A 20,096-nucleotide genomic window follows, 5' to 3' on the forward strand; every position below is an offset into this window, starting at 1 on the left:
AGAAGTTTAGAGCCCAAACTTGATGATGCTAGCACCTAACATTGTTTGCTTCTATTCTAGGAGTTCGCAGCACTTACTAAAGAGCTTAATGTATGCAGAGAACAACTCCTTGAGAGGGAAGAAGAAATTGCAGAACTGAAAGCAGAAAGAAACAATACAAGGGTGAGTTTACTACTTGCAGTAGCCTTTTGGTGTTAGATTTTGTTGAGAAGAATCCTGACATACAATATATTATTGTCATTGCTTTTCAAATTAAAGGGGGGAAAATAATGAACAGAACTTTCAGTTAAAATTCTGTGTCTATTAATTCAGTGCTACAAGTTTTGAACAAATGTATAAAGTCTGCTATTCAGTTTTACTGTTATTTGATTGGAAAATTAACAAGCTATAAATGAAATTAATAATGTGAAAACAATTACAAGGAAAATGTGTGTGAATGTATTATATGTTCTTATTTCAATCAAATAGTTTGAATTCAGTTATAGAAGCAAGATGCTGTTCATACTGAATGTTAAAACTGGAAAAACTGAAGACTGGTTTTAAGTAGTATGCATAATATAAATGGTTTTAGTGCTGATATTATTGCTATTACCACAGTTAGGGCTTTTTTATTTTGGATTTTGTCTCTCTGTGTGTATTTTGCCTTTTGAGAGGAGTTTGAAGCTTGCAGATAGCATTTCTTATTTTTCATGAGCAAATCTGCAATCTTCTTCTCCATAAAGATACAGCTTTTCAGCACCCATGTAACATTTTTTTCTAAAGCAAACTAAAAGCTGATTCATACAACCACTCTCGGTAGTCTGACATCTTTTATCTTTATTGCATTTTGCATGCAGCAGAAAGGTCATCTGAGTTGTCTGTATAAGATGTTATCTGGAGCACCAGTGTTTAATCAGCATACGATAGTTTGAAGCAGGGTAGAAAAAATTTATAATAGTAGTAGAGAGATCTCTGCTCTGCAACTGTTAGAGCCATTTCATATATGGTAGCAGTCAGTTTTGTTGCATTTCTAGTGTGTTTCAGAGTGCACAGTGGAAGTTTGTCAAGGATGTCCTCATCTCTGGGTCAGTTATAAAGTTTGGAAATGTTACTTTTCCAAGATCTGTCCCAATTCTTATGTCATGAAAGAAAATGGATTGCTGCTATTGGATTCACGCACATTGTTCTCATTATTTCATATAAAGTTTTCATTCTGGTTGAATGCAAACTTTGTTTTGCATAAACAATAGTTTGCCCTTGCATCCATTCTTGGTAGATTATTTACCATAAATTCCCCCATAGAGCATGGCAGGAAAATAAAAATCCACTCCCAGCTTTCTTTCACATATCATTGAAGTACAAACTACATGAGCAGGTGCCTACATTATATGTTTAGTGCAATTTTTGCCAGAAAAGTGCTGTATACATGTAATAAAAATTGGTGTACTTTTATAAAGCAACCCAGAACATTTGGAAATAGTGGGAAATGCACATATATGAATACAATGTTGTCTAAAATTAAAGGGAAACATATACAATAGTGATGCAACCATTCTTGCCACTAATAAAGCAACATCCAGAATGCTTATGAAGAGCAATAAACAGTAAAATGATTGATTTTTGTAGAGTTGCTTTCTAAGATTAGTGCAGTGTGTATCTGGAACTTTTGACTGTGGCTGACAAAGTGCAGGAGGGGTGACTAACTTAGGGCAGTGATTCTCAACCTCTGGGTCCCCAGATGTTTTGACCTTCAACTCCCAGAAATCCTAACAGTTGGTAAACTGGCTGGGATTTCTGAGAGTTGTAGGCCAAAACACCTGGGGACCCTCAGGTTGAGAACCACTGGCTTAGGGAATCAAGTTAGCTATGATATATACACGTCAACCTCATGTGTAAGTTGAGGGCAGATTGAGCTAGAGTGATGGATTTAATATGACCTGTGAATACACCAAAGGTCATTTCATAGTGAGTGAAAAGCAGTGCTGCCTTGGGGGGCTAGCTGTCCCTGTCCACTGCCATTTTCCTACCCAAGCATTTTGAAAGCCTCTACGCAGAGAATGATGTTGTTCCTTTCTTGATAAAAGTTAACCTGTGATATTAACTCTTATTTTTAAAAAAGAAAAAAGGACCTGCCCCCTTCTTTGAGTAGAGTGGCAAAAGGTCAGAGCTTAGTTTATCAAGGGCTATACATGTAGTCGAGTGAGGAGCATATGTAGTTCTGGACCTCAAGTAGTGGCCTGCTCCAGAAAAGGTAATGTAGCTATACATTTATTTATTTGGACAGCCAGTTACCTTGGTTTTCTTTCTAATTTATAAGGAAGCATTCCGAGTCTCCTTTTTTAGACCAAGTATAATTAAATAGTCACTTTTAAAACCAGCAGAATTATATAATTCATCATTTAATTTTGATTGTTTTTCAGTTGCTGTTAGAGCATTTGGAATGCCTTGTTTCCCGGCATGAACGGTCTCTTAGAATGACTGTAGTAAAGAGACAGGCTCAGTCTCCAGCAGGTGTTTCTAGTGAAGTTGAAGTTCTCAAAGCACTAAAGTCTCTTTTTGAACATCATAAAGCCCTTGATGAAAAGGTAACGAAAGATGGGTTTTGAAGTCACCTGTTGGTTTGTGAAATGTTTATTAATGCTTGCAGTTTAAGAGCTTTAGTCTAAAAATTAGTAATCCAAAAGTACTATCACTTGAGGTATCAATTAAAGGAAAATAGCTTGGGAGTACAGACTAGTAAGGCTTCAGTGAAAACTAGATTGTTTGTCATATCAAATATTGCGAGTAGGAGCTGGCCAGTGCATTGGGTTTCTGTGAAATTTCTCTTAGTAAAATCAGGAGAGTAACTGAGAAAAATATTTGCCTATGTCTGTTCAGTTAAAATTTTATAGTTCTGGTACTCCTCCAGTATATAGAACAATGTAATGGTGACTTAAATTGGAAGTTAACATACTTTTAAGTCTACCCTTCCAATTTCTTTTCCATGCATTTACTTCATTTGTTCATTACTGTTTCACTTCATTCTGCTATAGCTTTGCTTTTAGTTTGCAGCTTTACAACTACCCACATTATATTCATAGCCTCACATGTAGAGGGGAAGATACAAGAGAGGAAAAACACCTTTGAATTGTAATATAGAAAACATTTGAGGAACAGAGCCAGGGGAAGAAAGGACTGCTTAGTCTTGGAGCCTAGGGCTGCTAAAAGCACATGGCTTGGGAGGGATTTCCCTGAATATGTATGTCACTGAATGAGTCATCTAATAATTCTAATAATAACCCACCAGAATAATGTTGTGCATGTGGAACTGTGAAAATAAGAAACTTTCTATGTTATCAGAAATGGCTCCTGCTTTGACTTACGTTTCATTGGATCAAAATGCATATGGTTAAAATATTTTCCTAGGTAACAAAAAGATGCAGTTAGTCATTATGTTTTGCTACTAATTGCAACAAATTAGTGTCCATGACTAATCAGGAAATATAAAATAAGAATGTAAATAATTAAAATCACCCTTCTATACCATGCGGGTTTTTACTGTACAGTAATGTTTTCCCATTTATTTTATGCAAGAAATATATTCTAGCATGTTAGTTGGTGATGCTAGTAGAATTTCATTGTGTTCATATTTTTGCTTTATATCTTAGGTAAGGGAAAGATTACGAGTAGCACTTGAAAGGTGTAGTTTGTTGGAAGAAGAACTTGGTACTACACACAAGGAGGTAAGTAATTTCCATTAAACAGAAATCAGTTTGTTAATTCTTACTTGTTCTTTCACTTTCTTGGAGCAACTTATAGGGAGGCATGCAACTGTAGTGGAAACAGAAGGGCTTTCTTCAAAATCATGAAAGCCTTTGTGATGCTTCCTTGATCTTACCCGGAATGCTATGAATAGTAACACAGACTAAATTTATCCTGGGAATTTTTCTGTAAATCAAAGTGTTTTCAACAGCAAATATAGAATTACAGAATTTCAATAATGTATTGTTGTGAGCAAGAACCATTGCAGAATTTACATAATATAGGCATAGAAACTGAAACAGATGAAATATATTTATAAAATGTGTATCATAGAATTGTTAAATTGGAAGGACTACAGGTCCCTCTGATAAAATCTCTTCTCAGTACAGGAATCCACACTTAAACATAACATCTCAACAATCTCAACAAAACTAAAACAAAAAAAAAAGTTTTCCTTGCCTAGTTTATCCATACCTCACAACCTCTGAGGATGCCTGCTATAGATGTGGGCGAAATGTCAGGAGAGAATACTTCTGGAACATGGTCACACAGCTCGAAAGACATACAACAACCCCCCCCCCCCCAAAAAAAACCCCACCCAGAGCTAATATATTTCACTGTCAAGACAACACCTATCAGAAAATTATTTCCTGTAATTCAAATCCTGTCCTGAAAACTATATTTAGTAAAACCATGTGTGATCTATATCACTGATATATTGTTGTTAATAGAGTTTTCTCCTTTTTTAAGGACCGTATTCTTTAAATATTCATAGTATTTGTGAGGCATATTTTGACTGTGTGCGGTTTTACATGAACGCTGTATTTCAAGGCCAATTCAGAATGTTGAATTCCGGATCAGACCCCAGATGATTTTTACTGCCAAACCTCACATAAGGAGGGAGTCCTTATGATCCCCGTATTGTTCTTGTCTTTTTGGTGGCCATCGGATGTGACATGGCTGTCAGCCAGGGCGCTAGAGTGGCACAGGGAAGGGAGGAGAGGAGGAATTGCCCTTGCCTTTCCCTCCCCTTCTCCAGTCACCTCTTGTGTCTTGGCTGATTCTACTCCAGTCGATGAGTGATAGACAGATGAGAATATGGAGGGGAACAGTGAGTGCCATCCATGTCCCTGGGCCACCTGAGTCTGGGAATATGGGATGGCCATGTAATGAATATGGGATGGACCCAAAGTTGTGGTTTGAGCCAGATTCTCAGCAAAAATGTAGAGCAATCCCTGACGTTTTAAATGTGGTTCAAGGCCGTGTTAACCCAAATCTGCTCCATGTGTCATGCAGCTGCCACAAAGCTGAGTCATGCATGAGGACACACACACACAAAGAGATAAAGGGTCAATTTAGATATGTCCTAAATCATCCTTTGACTAGATTATAGAAATTAGTTTAAATTTGGTTTTTAAATTGAATTAAAATACCATATCAATCACATTGTCTTATCTCTTCATTCAGGAACACAGCTTTTCTAATTCTGGAAATATTGTTACTAAAGATCCATTTTCTGTTCAGAATTAATATCCTTTATCAGGATTACAGATGTAGTATTTTAATTTTTTTCTAGTTGATGATTTTGAAAGATCAGAACAATCAGAAAAGAACACAGGCTGATGGGATGCCTGATATTAATCATGATCAGGAGAACACACCTAGCACTAATGGAAAGGTAGGTATAAAACCTGTTTTTGTAAGGTGTAATTATCACTTGTGCAAGAAATCTATATCTGGTTAAATTTTGGTGGCTTGTATGCCTCCAGCATGTTGTTGTGAGAAAGTAACATGTGCAAAAGGTTATATATGACATTGAATATTCTATTTTCTTGATTACTTGATTAAAATTATTTATTCTATCTAGGGTACTAGGTAATATGAAAAATGCTGTTTTCAGATAAACATAGAGCTATTTAGATTATCTATTTTTTCAGTTTTGGGAAATTAGAGACCCACTTCAAACAGAAAGTGATAAGCAAACAGACCCTTACTTGTGACCTTCTTCTCACTAGAATCATGATGGCTGAATATGAAAAAATATGATAGACTATCTAACAATATTCTTCTGCTCCCCATAGAGATCTTCTAATGGATCACTGAGTCATGATGAAGACCTTGCTAAAGTAATTGAACTTCAAGATGTCATAGACAAACAAACAAAAGAGCAAGCCCAAATGAAAGAACGGATCACTGCCCTTTCTAATAGAGTAGCAGAACTGGAAGAAGATCTTGACACTGCTAGAAAAGATCTAATAAAATCTGAAGAAATGAATACAAAGTTGCAAAGAGATGTACGAGAGGTGAGAAACTTAAAAAAACATATTTCGTCACATGATTGTCACACTTTTTTGCCCCATTTTTGAGGGGAAATTACTGGCAGGTGCTGGCGAGCAAGGCTTCCGTGGTCTCCTTTGGCTTTTGGCCAACAGCCAAAGAAGGCCACATAGACCTTGTCCACCTACATGCAGCAGCGGGGGGGGGGGGGGGGGGGCTATGGAGTCTCCCTTGACCTCCAGCAACCAAAGGAAGCTCTGTAGCTCTCTGCAGGCCAGAGCTAGCAAACCTCCCTCAGCTTCCGGCAGCCAAAGGAAACCTCCCAGCTTTTATGCCTACAGCCATCTTCATGCTTGTCCCTCGGAGCTACAGGGGCTGCTCCAAGAGGAAGGCTTGTGGGTGGGAGTGCAACTATTATATGATAAATCTTTGGGGACCCTAACCAAGATCCCAAAAAGAGGGTGTGACTGTTATGCAATGTCGACTATTATGTGATGAAATATGGTATCTTAAATTCAATTTCCATAATTATTTTTGCATCAAGGAATACATTATTTGCGGTTTGAATAAAGGACTGAACTATTGTGTTACCAGGAAGATTTTCATCAACTGTTCTAATAAGCTTTCAAATGTAACTTCATCGTTGTTTGAATTCTGATGGAAATTTCTGGTTGTTTGGTTTTTAAATTTGAGTTGCTATATGAATTTGGTTCATTGTTTAGTGCCTGTTTGTTAATGTGATTATTCTGTATTTCAAATACATTGCTTCTGAAAACCTCATACAGACCAGCATAGGTCTATGGATCACCATTTTGAGTTGCACTAGACTAGAGGATATTTGGAAGTCTAGTGAAAATATTGTTTATAGGATTACTCAGAGTAGTTTTTTTGTAGTCAGGAGAATATTACACTGGCCTATGAAAAGAAAATGTCAGTTTAATAGGCAGTTGAGAGCTGTTTGCAAACACTTTGTAGGTAACATTACTCTCATCTGTTATTCATGCCAATCTGGGTGCCACAGCTGATATGGACTCAGTGCATCTATTTTATACTTGTGCAGTAATAAATGCTTTCTAGTTTGTACTGCACAAAAGAGAAGACTGCACCTGTTGTGTGGTCTCCCTCTTTTCATACTGCTTGGTAAAGGGGAAGGAAGTAGGAAAAGAGGGATATCTCACTACAGATGCATTGACTGAATCCATAAAGACACAACCTTGAGTTTGCAAGATCTGACTGGGGCTGTTGGAGGTCTCTTATTCTTAAGGTTGCTGTAGTCAGAGTCAACCTGATGGCAAATAACACCAGCACACATCAGCTATATAAAGACAAGGACAGAATTATTGGAAGTGTAAGTCCTAGAGTATGTCTACCCTTGTCCTTTCTGACTTATAAAGGAATGCAGGAAGTACTGGATAGTAATTTCATCTTGCCTAAAAGGAGGCATTAGTAAGTGAGACCTTTGTTATTTGAGACTTCTGGCCAATTTTCTTTATTCCGTTCCTAGGCAAAATATTGAAGTACAGTAGAGTCTCATTTATCCAAGACTCGCTTATCCAAGGTTCTGGATTATCCAAGGCATTTTTGTAGTCAATGTTTTCAATATATCATGATATTTTGGTGCTAAATTTGTAAATACAGTAATTACAACATAACATTACTGCGTATTGAACTACTTTTTCTGTCAAATTTGTTGTATAACATGGTGTTTTGGTGCTTAATTTGTAAAATCATAACCTAATTTGATGTTTAATAGGCTTTTCCTTAATCCCTCCTTATTATCCAATATATTCGCTTATCCAAGGTTCTGCTGGCCCGTTTAGCTTGGATAAGTGAGACTCTACTGTATATGATGATGTCTTCGTCCTGAGTTAGGCAGAATGTTTAGATCAATTTCAGTCTGGCTTCAAGTAGAAGAGCCTGCTTTGTAGTAGAAGAGCCTGCTTTGGTCATCTTGATGGACAATATGTATTGGAAATGGAACTTTTCTGATTTTATTGGACCTGGAAGCTGTACCCTGCCCATCCCTGTATTAGAACAGCATCATTATTTCCAATCACAATTAAGAGTTCTTGGAATTATGCCCTACATAAATTGGAAACGTTCTCTCATAGGAGTCTTTCTGGGTTGGAAGTTCTGCCACCAAAGGAGGTACTTTTGGTAGGAACATGAAACATGGCTTCCTTTGTGGCTGCTTCTAAGACCAGTAATTTTCAACCCGTGGGTCCCTAGGTGTTTTGACCTACAACTCTCAAAAATCCCAGACAAATTACCAGCTGTTAGGATTTCTGGGAGTTGAAGGCCAAAACATCTGGGGACTCACAAGTTAGGAACCACTGTTCTAGACTCTTAAACAGGGGTCCCCAAACGTTTTAAACGGGGGGCCAGTTCATGGTCCCTCAGACCGTTGGAGGGCTGGACTATAGTTGAAAAAAAAACTATAAAGAAATTCCTATGCACACTGCACATCTCTTATTTTGAAGTTAAAAAAACCAAACGGGAACAAATACAGCCTCAATGTTAATAATAATCATAATAAAAATAATAAAGAGAGTTGGAAGAAACCCCTTGGGCCATTTAGTCCTACACCCTTCTACCTTTGTGCACCAAAAGCACAAGCAAAGCACCCCTGACAGATGGCCACCCAGCCTCAATGTTGTTAATAATAATAATAATAATAATAATAATAATAATAATAATAATAATACATCACACAGCTTGGGAACTTGGGATTTTGTGATACGAAATCCAGCATATATATCGCGTTTGCTGTGTTATACTGTGTCTTTGCGTCAATAATAATAGCAAAGCACCCCCTTGATAATTAATTATTAAATAATAATTAAAATACCATTATAAACACGGAAAGCTCTGGAAGGTGCTCACCGGGCGAGGCAGGAGGCGAGAAAGGCATGCGCCTTTCCCTGCTCCCTCATGCCGCACACACCTTCCTCGGTGGAGGAGGAGGGAGTCGCCGCCGCTGTGGGGGCCGGATAAATGGCTTCGATGGGCCGCATGTGGCCCCCGGGCCTTAGTTTGGGGACCCCTGCTCTTAAACATCATTTTGAGAGAAGGGGGGTTGTTTTCCTTCTGGCAGACTAATGACTTTTTAAATTTTTAAAAAATAACAAGTGAGCTGGTTTGTTTTTGAAGCAAGTTTACATTGTTTAGCTCTGGCCATCTTTTGGCTTTTTATGTGTTTATTTTGTTTTGTTTTAAATTTAAAAGAAAACTTGGCCTACATTATTAGTCTGGTTAGGTGCCTTTTTGGAGAGGCACAGGATATTTAAAAAAAAAAACATTGCAAGTGAAGTATGGTTATAACAAATTACTTTGTCAGATGATCTTTTGATTGCCCTTAAAATGTGTTCAACATATGGAACTCAGAGAAAATAGATAAGACCTTGGACCTATGTATTGTATTTTTTTAAAAAAATTCTGGCAATTCTTACAACGTAGGCAATGGCTCAAAAAGAAGATATGGAAGAGCGAATCACAACTCTTGAAAAACGCTACCTCGCTGCACAACGTGAAGCTACATCTGTACATGACATCAACGATAAACTTGAAAATGAAATTGCTAATAAAGATTCATTACATCGACAGGTAGAACTTGTTACTTAAATCAATACTATGACACTTCCTCAAGCTATGATAGCACTCTATTTGTAGATGCAGATGCCCTCCAGTATTTATCAACTCAATATAGACTGTGTCTTTTCTTAAGATCTTTGGATACAGAATATGATGGAAATATTTTAATAAATAGCCTGCTAAGCATATTTGATACGAAGGAAAATATCAAGTATCATGCAGTTGGGCACCTAGCAGATTGGTCATACCATTAGTGGCTTGAATAGTAGATAGCATTTAATAGTATGCCTTTATTATAATAGGAGAAGGCTGCTTGCATAATGACCCTTTCCCATCTGCTGCTCCTTTTCAGTTGTAGAAAACTCCTCTCCTGGGATTGGGGAACCCTTAGTAATGGCTTGAGATATGACGTGGCATACTGCAGAGGGAGAATGACATCTTACATTTCTATACATGACAGATAGTTTAGGCCAAATGGTCAGCAGCACAGTGACTAAGCACAAGTTAAAATATTAGTTTTAGGATGTAGTATTTCATCCATTTTTGTAGCAGATGCATGCATTACATTTTTATAGAACATGTTATGGGTTGGAAAGCTTATTTTTTGAAAATCGGTTTTAGACAAGAATAAAGATGTTGATGTGCTAGGCATGTAAATAATTTCCTTATGTAACTAGTTGTACAAGTTGAGCATCTCTTATCCAGAATTCCAAAATACTTCAAAATCTAAAATTACCCACATGGGTGGTTGAGATAGTGACAAAATACTGTATAGAATTATCTTCAAGCTATGCCTATAAAGATGTAAATCAAACATCAATTATTTTTTTGTTAGACTTGGGTCTCATCTCCATGATACCTTGTTATATACATGTTTGCAAATACAGGCATTCCAAAATCTGAAAAAAATCCAAAATACTTCTAGTCCCAAATATTTCAGATTAGGAATGCTCAACTTGCATGTGAACTAACATATTTCTTACCCATACTATAATATAATATCTGATAGACATTATTTCATAAGTTTATGTTCTCACAAGATCATTCTCCCTGCTAATGAAGAGAGCTGGAAAAATACTTACATCAGTAGCTTTAAACAAACCTCTTGTATTTTTGCTTCTAGAGTGAAGATAAGAATCGGCAGTTACAAGAACGACTGGAACTAGCAGAACAAAAATTGCAGCAGACTCTGAGGAAAGCTGAGACTCTACCGGAAGTGGAGGCTGAACTTGCTCAGAGAGTAGCAGCACTTACTAAGGTAAACCTATGCCAATGCAGCAGCTTGTCTTCAGCTGAAAACATTTCCATGTAGTAATTCATTTCTTCATATGTCCCTTATTCTGTCTCCCCACCTTTCGTCAATAAAATGGCCTGACAATAATGTTATATTGGTAACTAGAGACCTAGATCTATAACAACAATTTATAAAACGATTTTAGAGGTTACTAAAGACTCTTTTGTCAGCACTGGGTATTGCATGATCGATCCTCATTCAGTTCCTAGTTGCTTAAATCACAGGTTCAAGCAAAGTATTTATAAATGACTTATAGTTGTCTTGTACATATTGTTTGTGATTTTTCTTGCTTTTATTAGCTTTTGTAACCAACCTTCTGGGGATTCTGTAGCTAAAAATGCCAAACTGTTAAAACATACTCTTTGTTGAAAGATGCAAAGTCTTATTTTGTGCTAAAGCTTTCATTTGCTACAGCACCAGAACAAGATATCCTAGAGTGAAATAATTTATTGCTTGTTTAATACATGAATCCATTCATTTTCTTTTGTGGAAACTAACCATGAAACATCTTGGAATGTATGAACAAAAACAGCATCCTGCATAAAGCATGGTATGCTTGTTGCTAATAGCTTTTCCAAATCAATTCCTAGGTTTTAATTACCACTTAAAACTTTTAAAATGACAGGCTGAAGAAAGACATGGTAACATTGAAGAACGACTGAGGCAGATGGAAGCACAGCTGGAAGAGAAAAATCAGGAACTGCTGAGGGTATGTTCAGGCAGGGATGATCAGAGTCCTGTTTGCCCCTCTGCTGCCAGACACATACATTCTTGATGGAGTTTCAGATTGGTAGTGTAAAGTATTAATTGATGTTCCACAGAGAGTTTAACTGGCTATGGGCAAGAGGCAGTAAATATTGGGGGAGGTGGAGTTTGCTTAGAGAGTTTTGTTCTATATACACTTTTTAAAGATTAAGTAAGAGGTTGCTGTGGTTTTAGTTTGAATATGTAATTATTGATTTAAACTGAATTTTTTAAATACCAATGATATTTAATTCTATTTTAATGTTTATATATATTTGTAGAATTTAAATTGTACTGAAATGCTTTCAATTTAAGCCACTTTGAGTCTCCTTGTGGAGAGAAAAAGCAATGTATTATTATTATTATTATTATTATTATTATTATTATTAATAATAATAATAATAATAATAATAATAATGCATTTGGAAGATATACACTGGTGATTTAATGCTGTTCTTTGTTGTGCCTTCCTTCCTCCCCTCCAAATCTAGGCTCGACAAAGAGAGAAAATGAATGAAGAGCATAATAAACGTTTGTCTGATACTGTCGATAAACTTTTGTCAGAATCCAATGAAAGACTTCAGCTTCACCTTAAAGAAAGAATGGCATCCCTAGAAGAAAAAGTAATACTGCATGTTATGCTTGTTGTTTAAAATGCAATACATGATTAAGTAATACACTTTCTAAAATTACTGATCTTTATTTTAACTAGCACGTATCCATCTGTTAACAGTGATACAGAGAACAAGCAAAAGAACAATAGAAATATTGGAAAATGTTTGCACAGAAGTGCTGCAATCTTTGCTTTATAATGGGCTGAAATACCCTGTTTCCCCAAAAATAAGACAGGGTCTTATATTAATTTTTGCCCCCAAAGAGGCACTAGGCCTTATTTTCAGGGGATGTCTTATTTTTCCATGAAGAAGAGCTCACATTTATTGTTAAACAACAAAATGAACATTTATTATATACTGTAAAGTAGTTGTCATCACAAACCAGCATAACCAGACAAACTGTGAATCCTATCAAGATTTTTTTGTTACTACCATTATTTACATGTACAACAATCTATGGTACCTATTGCAGTTTAGGTTTCACAAGGTTTCCATGCTGATTTCTCTCTATTCTAGTTTCAGTGTAGTCATGAATGATGAATAATATAATATACTACAACAACAACAACAACAACAATAATAATAATAATAATAATAATAATAATAATAATAATACAGTAGAGTCACACTTATCCAAGCCTCGCTTATCCAAGCCTCTGGATAATCCAAGCCATTTTTGTAATCAATGTTTTCAATACATCGTGATATTTTGATGCTAAATTCGTAAATACAGTAATTGCAACATAACATTACTGCGTATTGAACTACTTCTTCTCTCAAATTTGTTGTATAACATAAAGTTTTGGTGTTTAATTTGTAAAATCATAACCTAATTTGATGTTTAATAGGCTTTTCCTTAATCTCTCCTTATTATCCAAGATATTCGCTTATCCAAGCTTCTGCCAGCCCGTTTAGCTTGGATAAGTGAGACTCTACTGTAATAATAATATGATAATATAATAGAATAGAATAATAATAGAATAATAATATAATGATATACAATATACTAATGGGATAATATAATAATAGGACATAATAACAGAATATGATAATAATATGGTATTAATAGGATAATATAAAATGGAATATAATAACAGAATATGCTAATAATATAATAATATGGCAATATAATAGAATAATAATAGAATAATAGTATAGAATATAATGATATAAAATATATTAATAGGATAATATAAAATGGAATATAATAATAACAGAATAATAATAATATGAAAATAGAATAATAATATAATGATATAATAATAATAGAAAAATATAATATAATGATATAATAATAATAACAGAATATGAAGATAATATGGTAATAATAATAGTATAAAATAATAGGTTTCATGGCATAGGATAGGAATAGGAATCGGAGGAGAATCCTAATGTGTCCTGTGCCTTTAAGAAGCAGAAGTAGCAAGACGAGTGGAAAGGGTGTTCAAGCCCTCTTCCTTCCCTCCCACCCTCCCTTGCCCTGGCACCAGGAGCCAATCAGAAGCCTTGGGGGTGAAGGGAGCATGGCCAGGATGGAGCCTTGTCTTGGAAAGAAGAAACGGCAGCGCAGCGGCGACGGAAGGTTCTTCGAGCCGCAGCTGGGGGACAGGCGGGAGGCAAGGCAAGGCCAGCGAGGGAGGCACAGAAAGCAAGCACTTTCCCTCCCTCCCTCCCTCCCTCCCTCCAGTGCGTATGAATGCTGCTTCTGCCCTGCAGCCATGCTCCCCAATGGAACTCTCCTGCAGCCTGGAAGGTTCCATTCTTAGTTGCTAGGTCTTACTTTCAGGGGAGGCCTTATATTTAGCAATCCCCCCAAACCCCTACTAGGTCTTATTTTTTGGGGAGATCTTATTTTAGGGGAAACACGGTAACTCCTTTTTGTGTTAAATATAAGTGCATTTAACCATTATATGAGAAGTGCAATGGCACTCTCTGTCCCAGGTTCCATCTAAAACAATAATAAAGCACACTGGTGCTTTTTATTATGATGTAGGTAGTGTTTGTAACCTGTAGTAATTAAATTAAAATGGAAGTTCTCTTTTGTCAGTACTAACAAACATTTGAACTGAATTATTTTCCAGAATGCGCTTCTTCGTGAAGTCGAAAACACCAAGAAACATATTGATGAACTTCAAAATGAAAAGGTATGACTTAAAAATAAAGTCCACCATTTTATGCCACAGCTCTTCTTTAGATGTGAGAGTAACTAACACCTGACTTTTCAAAGTTTGTATTCATTATCACTGTCTATGATCTAAGTATATTTGTCATGTGTTATAATGAATAACCAGAAAGATGAATACTTCTATGTATTCAAAGACTTATGATGCAAATGGAACTCATGTCAGCCATGCCACAAGAACCCAAAGACCATAAGTGCAAAAAATATATATTCAGAGCATTCGTTTTGTTTTCATATTTAATAATTCCCAGAAAGTTGGTCTGTCTCTTCCCTCCCCCCCCCCCCATTTCCTACAACACTACTGCTGCATTTGGGTATATGGGAGTCATCTTTAGCTTCCTGTATTCAGGATATGTGCTGAACTGGGGGTTTTCTTGAAAATGTATACTTAATACATGAGTTGGGATACTGTAAGAAGAAATACACAATGAAGAGTACTTAAATGACAATAGTTATATTCTTAAACTTTCATTGTTAGGCACTGGAATTCAGAGTTGCATTATTTTTATGAGTTAACAAATATTAATGATTATGTTTGAAAATGCATATAATATTAATTTGTATAACTGCCCCTCCCCCTCTACAGGATCAGCTCGTACTAAACATTGAATCAGTGAGGGCTGAAAATGATCAAATGAGGATGAGAGGCCCATCTCTTCATCATAGGTATGGCTTATCAATGAAGACACTTTTGTGCTAAATTACAAAGTAATACTAAGTTATTTTCATTGTCTTCTACTAAATTATCAGTACATATTACTTGTGCTAAATATGTTATTTGCTCTTGTTTCAGTCGGACACATTTGGGTAGCGTACCTGATTTTAGATTTCCACTCGCATCTTCACCTATAGCTGACAATCAGACAGATTCTTACAGCACCTCAGTTTTAAGGCGTCCACTAAAAGGGCGCTTAGCAGCTCTGCGAGATGAACCTTCAAAGGTAGGACAGCCCTAAAAAATCAGTCTTATAATATACTTTATAACTTTTTTCTTTTGCTAGTTTTAAGTATAGAAGAAGCTTATGGGTATTCCATTTCTATGTAGAAGTCAAGGTCAATATTAAAATTGCTGGTTTGATTCAGTTCTTGGTTTCTATCTAAGGCATATTAGGAGATGTAGAAATACTAGATGCAAAATATGATATAAATTTTATAATTGTGGAATGAACAAATTTTCCAGGAATAGAAAAATTGCTGAGGATGTGATTTCTTTTGCTATAAAATGCAATTTTCTAACCCTGTACTAAAGTGATTTTATACATTTTGATCGTTTTGATAGTTTTGATATGTGTATAATATTCTGCTCTTGTCCAACAATATGTTACCACCTATCACTCATTTTTTCAATTTTGAGGGAAACAATTTTTGAAAACAAACTCTGGAATTATTTTTATTCAGGGTATTTCTTTATCACCTCTTCACTCATCAGGGTCCCAAAAACAATGCAAAATTGATAAAACATTGTAAAATCATTAAATAATGGAAAACCACTTAAAACACTTGAAACTCCTCTTTGAAAGAGGTTCTATTATATTTATAGTGTTTTATGTAACTAACAAAAACCTGTTCTACTTGTTCTCATTTTTTTTCAATACATAAATTAAACTATATATATATGACTAAAATTCTTTGTTGATCCAATCCTATATGTCAAAATATCATAATCAGCATGAATTACATAGACCCCATCCTACTATTTCAGTCCCTATATTGAATTACAAGATAGTAAAAATCTTTCAAAACCCTTTTAGCTATTTTGCTCATGTTACCTGAAAAAGCCCAAGATCCTCCAGAACAATGGGGAGATGTGGTATTGGGGGTTCATGGAGACAGAAGTAACCAAAGCCTCTACTGAATCAGCTTGAATTCCATGAAGAGAATGAGCAATTCAGTTCAAAAAACACCAAACTGGGGCCCAATCTGTCCAATAATTGTTGGGCACTATCCCAGTGATCAGTAAAATACACATGAAGGAATCCTAAACTCAAATCTCCTTATCTACAGGATTAACATTGTCAAACCAAGAGCTGTATCATTTTAGTGATCTATGCACAAGCCCCACAGAATGTGTAGGAAAAGATGCTCAATTCTGGGTGCTGGATTCAAAGGATCTATAAAATTTCCTATCTACAAAAGATCTAAATATGTTTTAATAAATATTATAAAAATATCCTCTATACATAAGCACACCGTTTGCTTAAGATAAGCCAACATTCTTCATAATTGTGGTTTTCTCCATCCATGTGAATGGTGCGTGCTTGAACCTCTTAAAAGGTGCATAAATGCAAACAAGATTCTTTAGAAAAAAATATTTTTCCAAAATGGTTGTAGTGGTATGTCATTATGAGAATAAGTCAGTTTCTGGTGTGTATACTAATGTTGGCTGTTTTGGTTTTACTGCATTCAAAAAATTGATGTCTTGCTGGGTTACTACAGGATGTAAGTGAACTTATATTGACTTAATCTTATATATTTTTATTTGAAGATAAATCTGCAATTAAAACTGTATCATGTATGTTAAATAGGTTCAAACTCTCAATGAGCAAGATTGGGAGCGTGCACAACAAGCAAGTGTTTTGGCAAATGTTGCACAAGCATTCGAGAGTGATGCAGATATTTCTGATGGTGAAGATGACAGAGAAACCATATTCAGCTCAGTTGATCTCTTGTCACCTAGTGGTCAGGCTGATGCCCAAACCTTAGCTATGATGCTTCAGGAACAGCTGGATGCAATCAACAAAGAAATTAGGTATCATTCATTTTTTTAAATCAGTAATTTCTGGTTTTATCTTCAGAGTCGTTAATTGTAGGCTAGTCTGTTTAACTCTTTTTAAGTTATACAAGATAGTGTAAGCATGCCATTAATGAATGCAGCACTTTTATTTGTTATTTTATGTCAAGATATAGATATAGTGGTTTCATTTTTCCGTTTGCCAGAGTTCTAGAATCATGGTTCACTCCATTTGATAATGTCTGTCCACTGTAATAGTGTGGTTTGCTTCATTGGCTTGAGTTGTAATTGCTCTGTGAAAGACCCCTCCTTGAAGCATAACTTTCAGTGACCAGAACCCTGCTGGTTCTCTTGGATATCTCAGCGGCTTTCGATACCATCGACCATGGTATCCTTCTGGGACGTCTCTCCGGGATGGGCCTTGGTGGTACTGTTCTGCAGTGGCTTCAGTCCTTCCTAGAGGGGTGTTCCCAGATGGTGAAGCTGGGGGACACCTGCTCGGACCCCTGGCCATTGTCCTGTGGGGTCCCGCAAGGTTCTATTCTGTCCCCCATGCTTTTCAATATCTACATGAAACTGCTGGGCGAGGTCATCCGGGGTTTTGGAGTTCGGTGCCATCTCTACGCGGATGACACCCAACTCTACTACTCTTTTCCACCAAAATCCAAGGAAGCCCCTCGGATACTGGACCAGTGTCTGGCCGCTGTATTGGCCTGGATGAGGGCGAACAAGCTGAAGCTCAATTCTGACAAGACAGAGGTCCTCCAGGTCAGTCGAAAGTCCGATCGGGGTATTGGATGGCAACCTGTGCTTGACGGGGTTGCACTCCCCCTGAAGGTGCAGGTCCGCAGCTTGGGGGTCCTCCTGGATTCGGGGCTGACGCTTGAGGCTCAGGTGTCGGCCGTGGCCGGGAGGGCCTTTGCACAACTAAAACTTGTGCGCCAGCTGCGACCATACCTCGAGAAGTCTGATCTGACTACGGTGGTCCACGCCTTAGTTACCTCTAGACTGGACTATTGCAATGCGCTCTACATGGGGCTGCCTTTGAAGACGGCCCGGAAATTGCAATTAGTTCAGCGCTCGGCAGCCAGGCTTCTAACAGGAGCAAACTACAGGGCGCGTTCTACGCCTCTGTTTAAGGAGCTCCACTGGCTGCCGTTTGTTTTCCGGGCCCAATTCAAGGTGCAGGTTATCACAAAGCCCTAAACGGTTTGGGACCCACCTACCTTAGAGACCGCATCTCCCCCTATGAACCTGCACGATCTCTTCGCTCTTCGGGGGAGGCCCTCCTCTCGCTCCCACCACCTTCGCAGTTGCGGCTGGTGGAGACGAGAGAGAGGGCCTTCTCCGCTGTGGCCCCCCGCCTCTGGAACTCACTCCTGAGGGAGATTAGACAGGCCCCCACCCTCCTTGCCTTTCGAAAAAGCCTTAAAACCTGGCTTTTCCAGAGGGCCTTCGACAACTAATTTTTGGGGGTTGATTTGTCTGCCCATTTAATTTAATTAGAGAGTGTTCTGCCATGATTATTGATACCTTGCTGAATACTTCTGCCACGAAGCTACAGAAGCCCTCTATTTCGGCCTAGAACTGTTTTCTCTCCTTGTTTTTAACATGTGATGTATGTATTGATTGTATGACTGCTTTTCATGTTTGATTTTACAATGTGTAATTTGTCACTGTTTTTATTATTGTTGTGAGCCACCCCGAGTCCCCTCGGGGAGATGGGGCGGGATATAAGAATAAAATTATTATTATTATTATTATTATTATTATTATTATTATTATTATTATTATTATTAATGGAACATAACATTTAGTTGCGATGTTAAATTTGCTACAACTTTGTTTTTTGTGATCATTGGGCCCTTCAGAGATGTAGACAATTAGTTTGAATGAAAAAGAGTTGGTAGGAAAATGTGTCTTGCTTTAGTAGAATTGGCACCCCAGAGAGGGATCTTTTTGGCCTTCAGCTCCCAGAAATCCTAATAACTGGTAAATTGGCTGGTATTTCTGGGAGTTGTAGACCAAAAACATCTGGGAACCCCGGGTTGAGAGCCACTGCTCTATGTCTTTGGGTATTATAGAATACCCTTGGTTCTACCCACATAAACACTCCATTTCTGCATTTAGCCCTGCATTCCAAATGCAGGCAAAAAATAATAAATCAGTGAATTTTTTTAAAAAAAATCATTTGGATATTGAAGCAACAGTAGTAAATCAAGGGATATTAATATTACCTGTACTAACACAGAATGATGTAATTTTTATTAACTTTCATTAAGATTTGTAATCTTGTGCCACTATCTTTAGTAGCAGGTATGCTTGTGTAAATAAGTTACAATTTTAATTCTTTAGACTGATACAAGAAGAAAAAGAAAACACAGAACAGCGAGCAGAGGAAATTGAAAGCCGTGTTGGTAGTGGAAGTTTAGAGAACCTTGGTCGATTTCGGTCAATGAGCTCTCTTCCTGCTCCTTTTCCTGGTGGCTCCCTTTCTGGCACTTCTCCACCTGGCAGTGGCCGTTCTACCCCACGCCGAATGCCACATAGTCCGGCTCGAGAAGTGGACAGACTAGGTATCATGACACTAGTAAGTATTATTTTTCTCCCTTATTCCTCATGACAAAAGTAGTTTATCTTTTGTTTTTTTTTGTGTTTGGATAATTTTATTTCAGCTTTTAAAAGCTTGACTGTGTACTAGTCTTCTCCCTCCTTACAGATCTTCTCTGCTCCTCTGGGTCTGACAGAATGGCACACTACAGGCTTCCTGTTCATGATCTGAGAAAATGGGGAATGGGAGACTTCCTAGTTTAAATAATAATTAAAACTAGGAAACCTCTAGTTTCCAATTTTGTCAGAATTAGAGAGCTGTGCTCGTCAGTTTTGGAACAAGCCACTACTCACACGATGGGAGGAGCAAAGCCTCAGTGTATGCACAAATGG

General features: G+C 37.1%; 1 protein-coding gene across 5 annotated transcripts in view; it reads left to right on the plus strand.

The window, feature by feature from the left end:
* ppfia1 (PTPRF interacting protein alpha 1) overlaps nt 1-20,096 on the plus strand; it is a 68,168-nt gene that overhangs the window by 20,392 nt on the left and 27,680 nt on the right. For all 5 annotated transcript variants that reach the window (XM_062967844.1, XM_062967845.1, XM_062967847.1 and 2 more), the window contains exons 3-16: nt 61-162; nt 2,400-2,564; nt 3,627-3,701; nt 5,297-5,398; nt 5,802-6,023; nt 9,454-9,600; nt 10,712-10,846; nt 11,508-11,591; nt 12,118-12,249; nt 14,322-14,384; nt 15,009-15,088; nt 15,216-15,363; nt 16,948-17,171; nt 19,509-19,743. In XM_062967844.1, coding sequence (XP_062823914.1) covers nt 61-162; nt 2,400-2,564; nt 3,627-3,701; nt 5,297-5,398; nt 5,802-6,023; nt 9,454-9,600; nt 10,712-10,846; nt 11,508-11,591; nt 12,118-12,249; nt 14,322-14,384; nt 15,009-15,088; nt 15,216-15,363; nt 16,948-17,171; nt 19,509-19,743 — 1,914 coding nt within the window. The remainder of the gene's footprint in view (nt 1-60; nt 163-2,399; nt 2,565-3,626; nt 3,702-5,296; nt 5,399-5,801; nt 6,024-9,453; nt 9,601-10,711; nt 10,847-11,507; nt 11,592-12,117; nt 12,250-14,321; nt 14,385-15,008; nt 15,089-15,215; nt 15,364-16,947; nt 17,172-19,508; nt 19,744-20,096) is intronic.

This window comes from Anolis carolinensis, chromosome 1 (assembly GCF_035594765.1).
Source record: "Anolis carolinensis isolate JA03-04 chromosome 1, rAnoCar3.1.pri, whole genome shotgun sequence".
Classification (NCBI taxonomy): domain Eukaryota; kingdom Metazoa; phylum Chordata; class Lepidosauria; order Squamata; family Dactyloidae; genus Anolis; species Anolis carolinensis.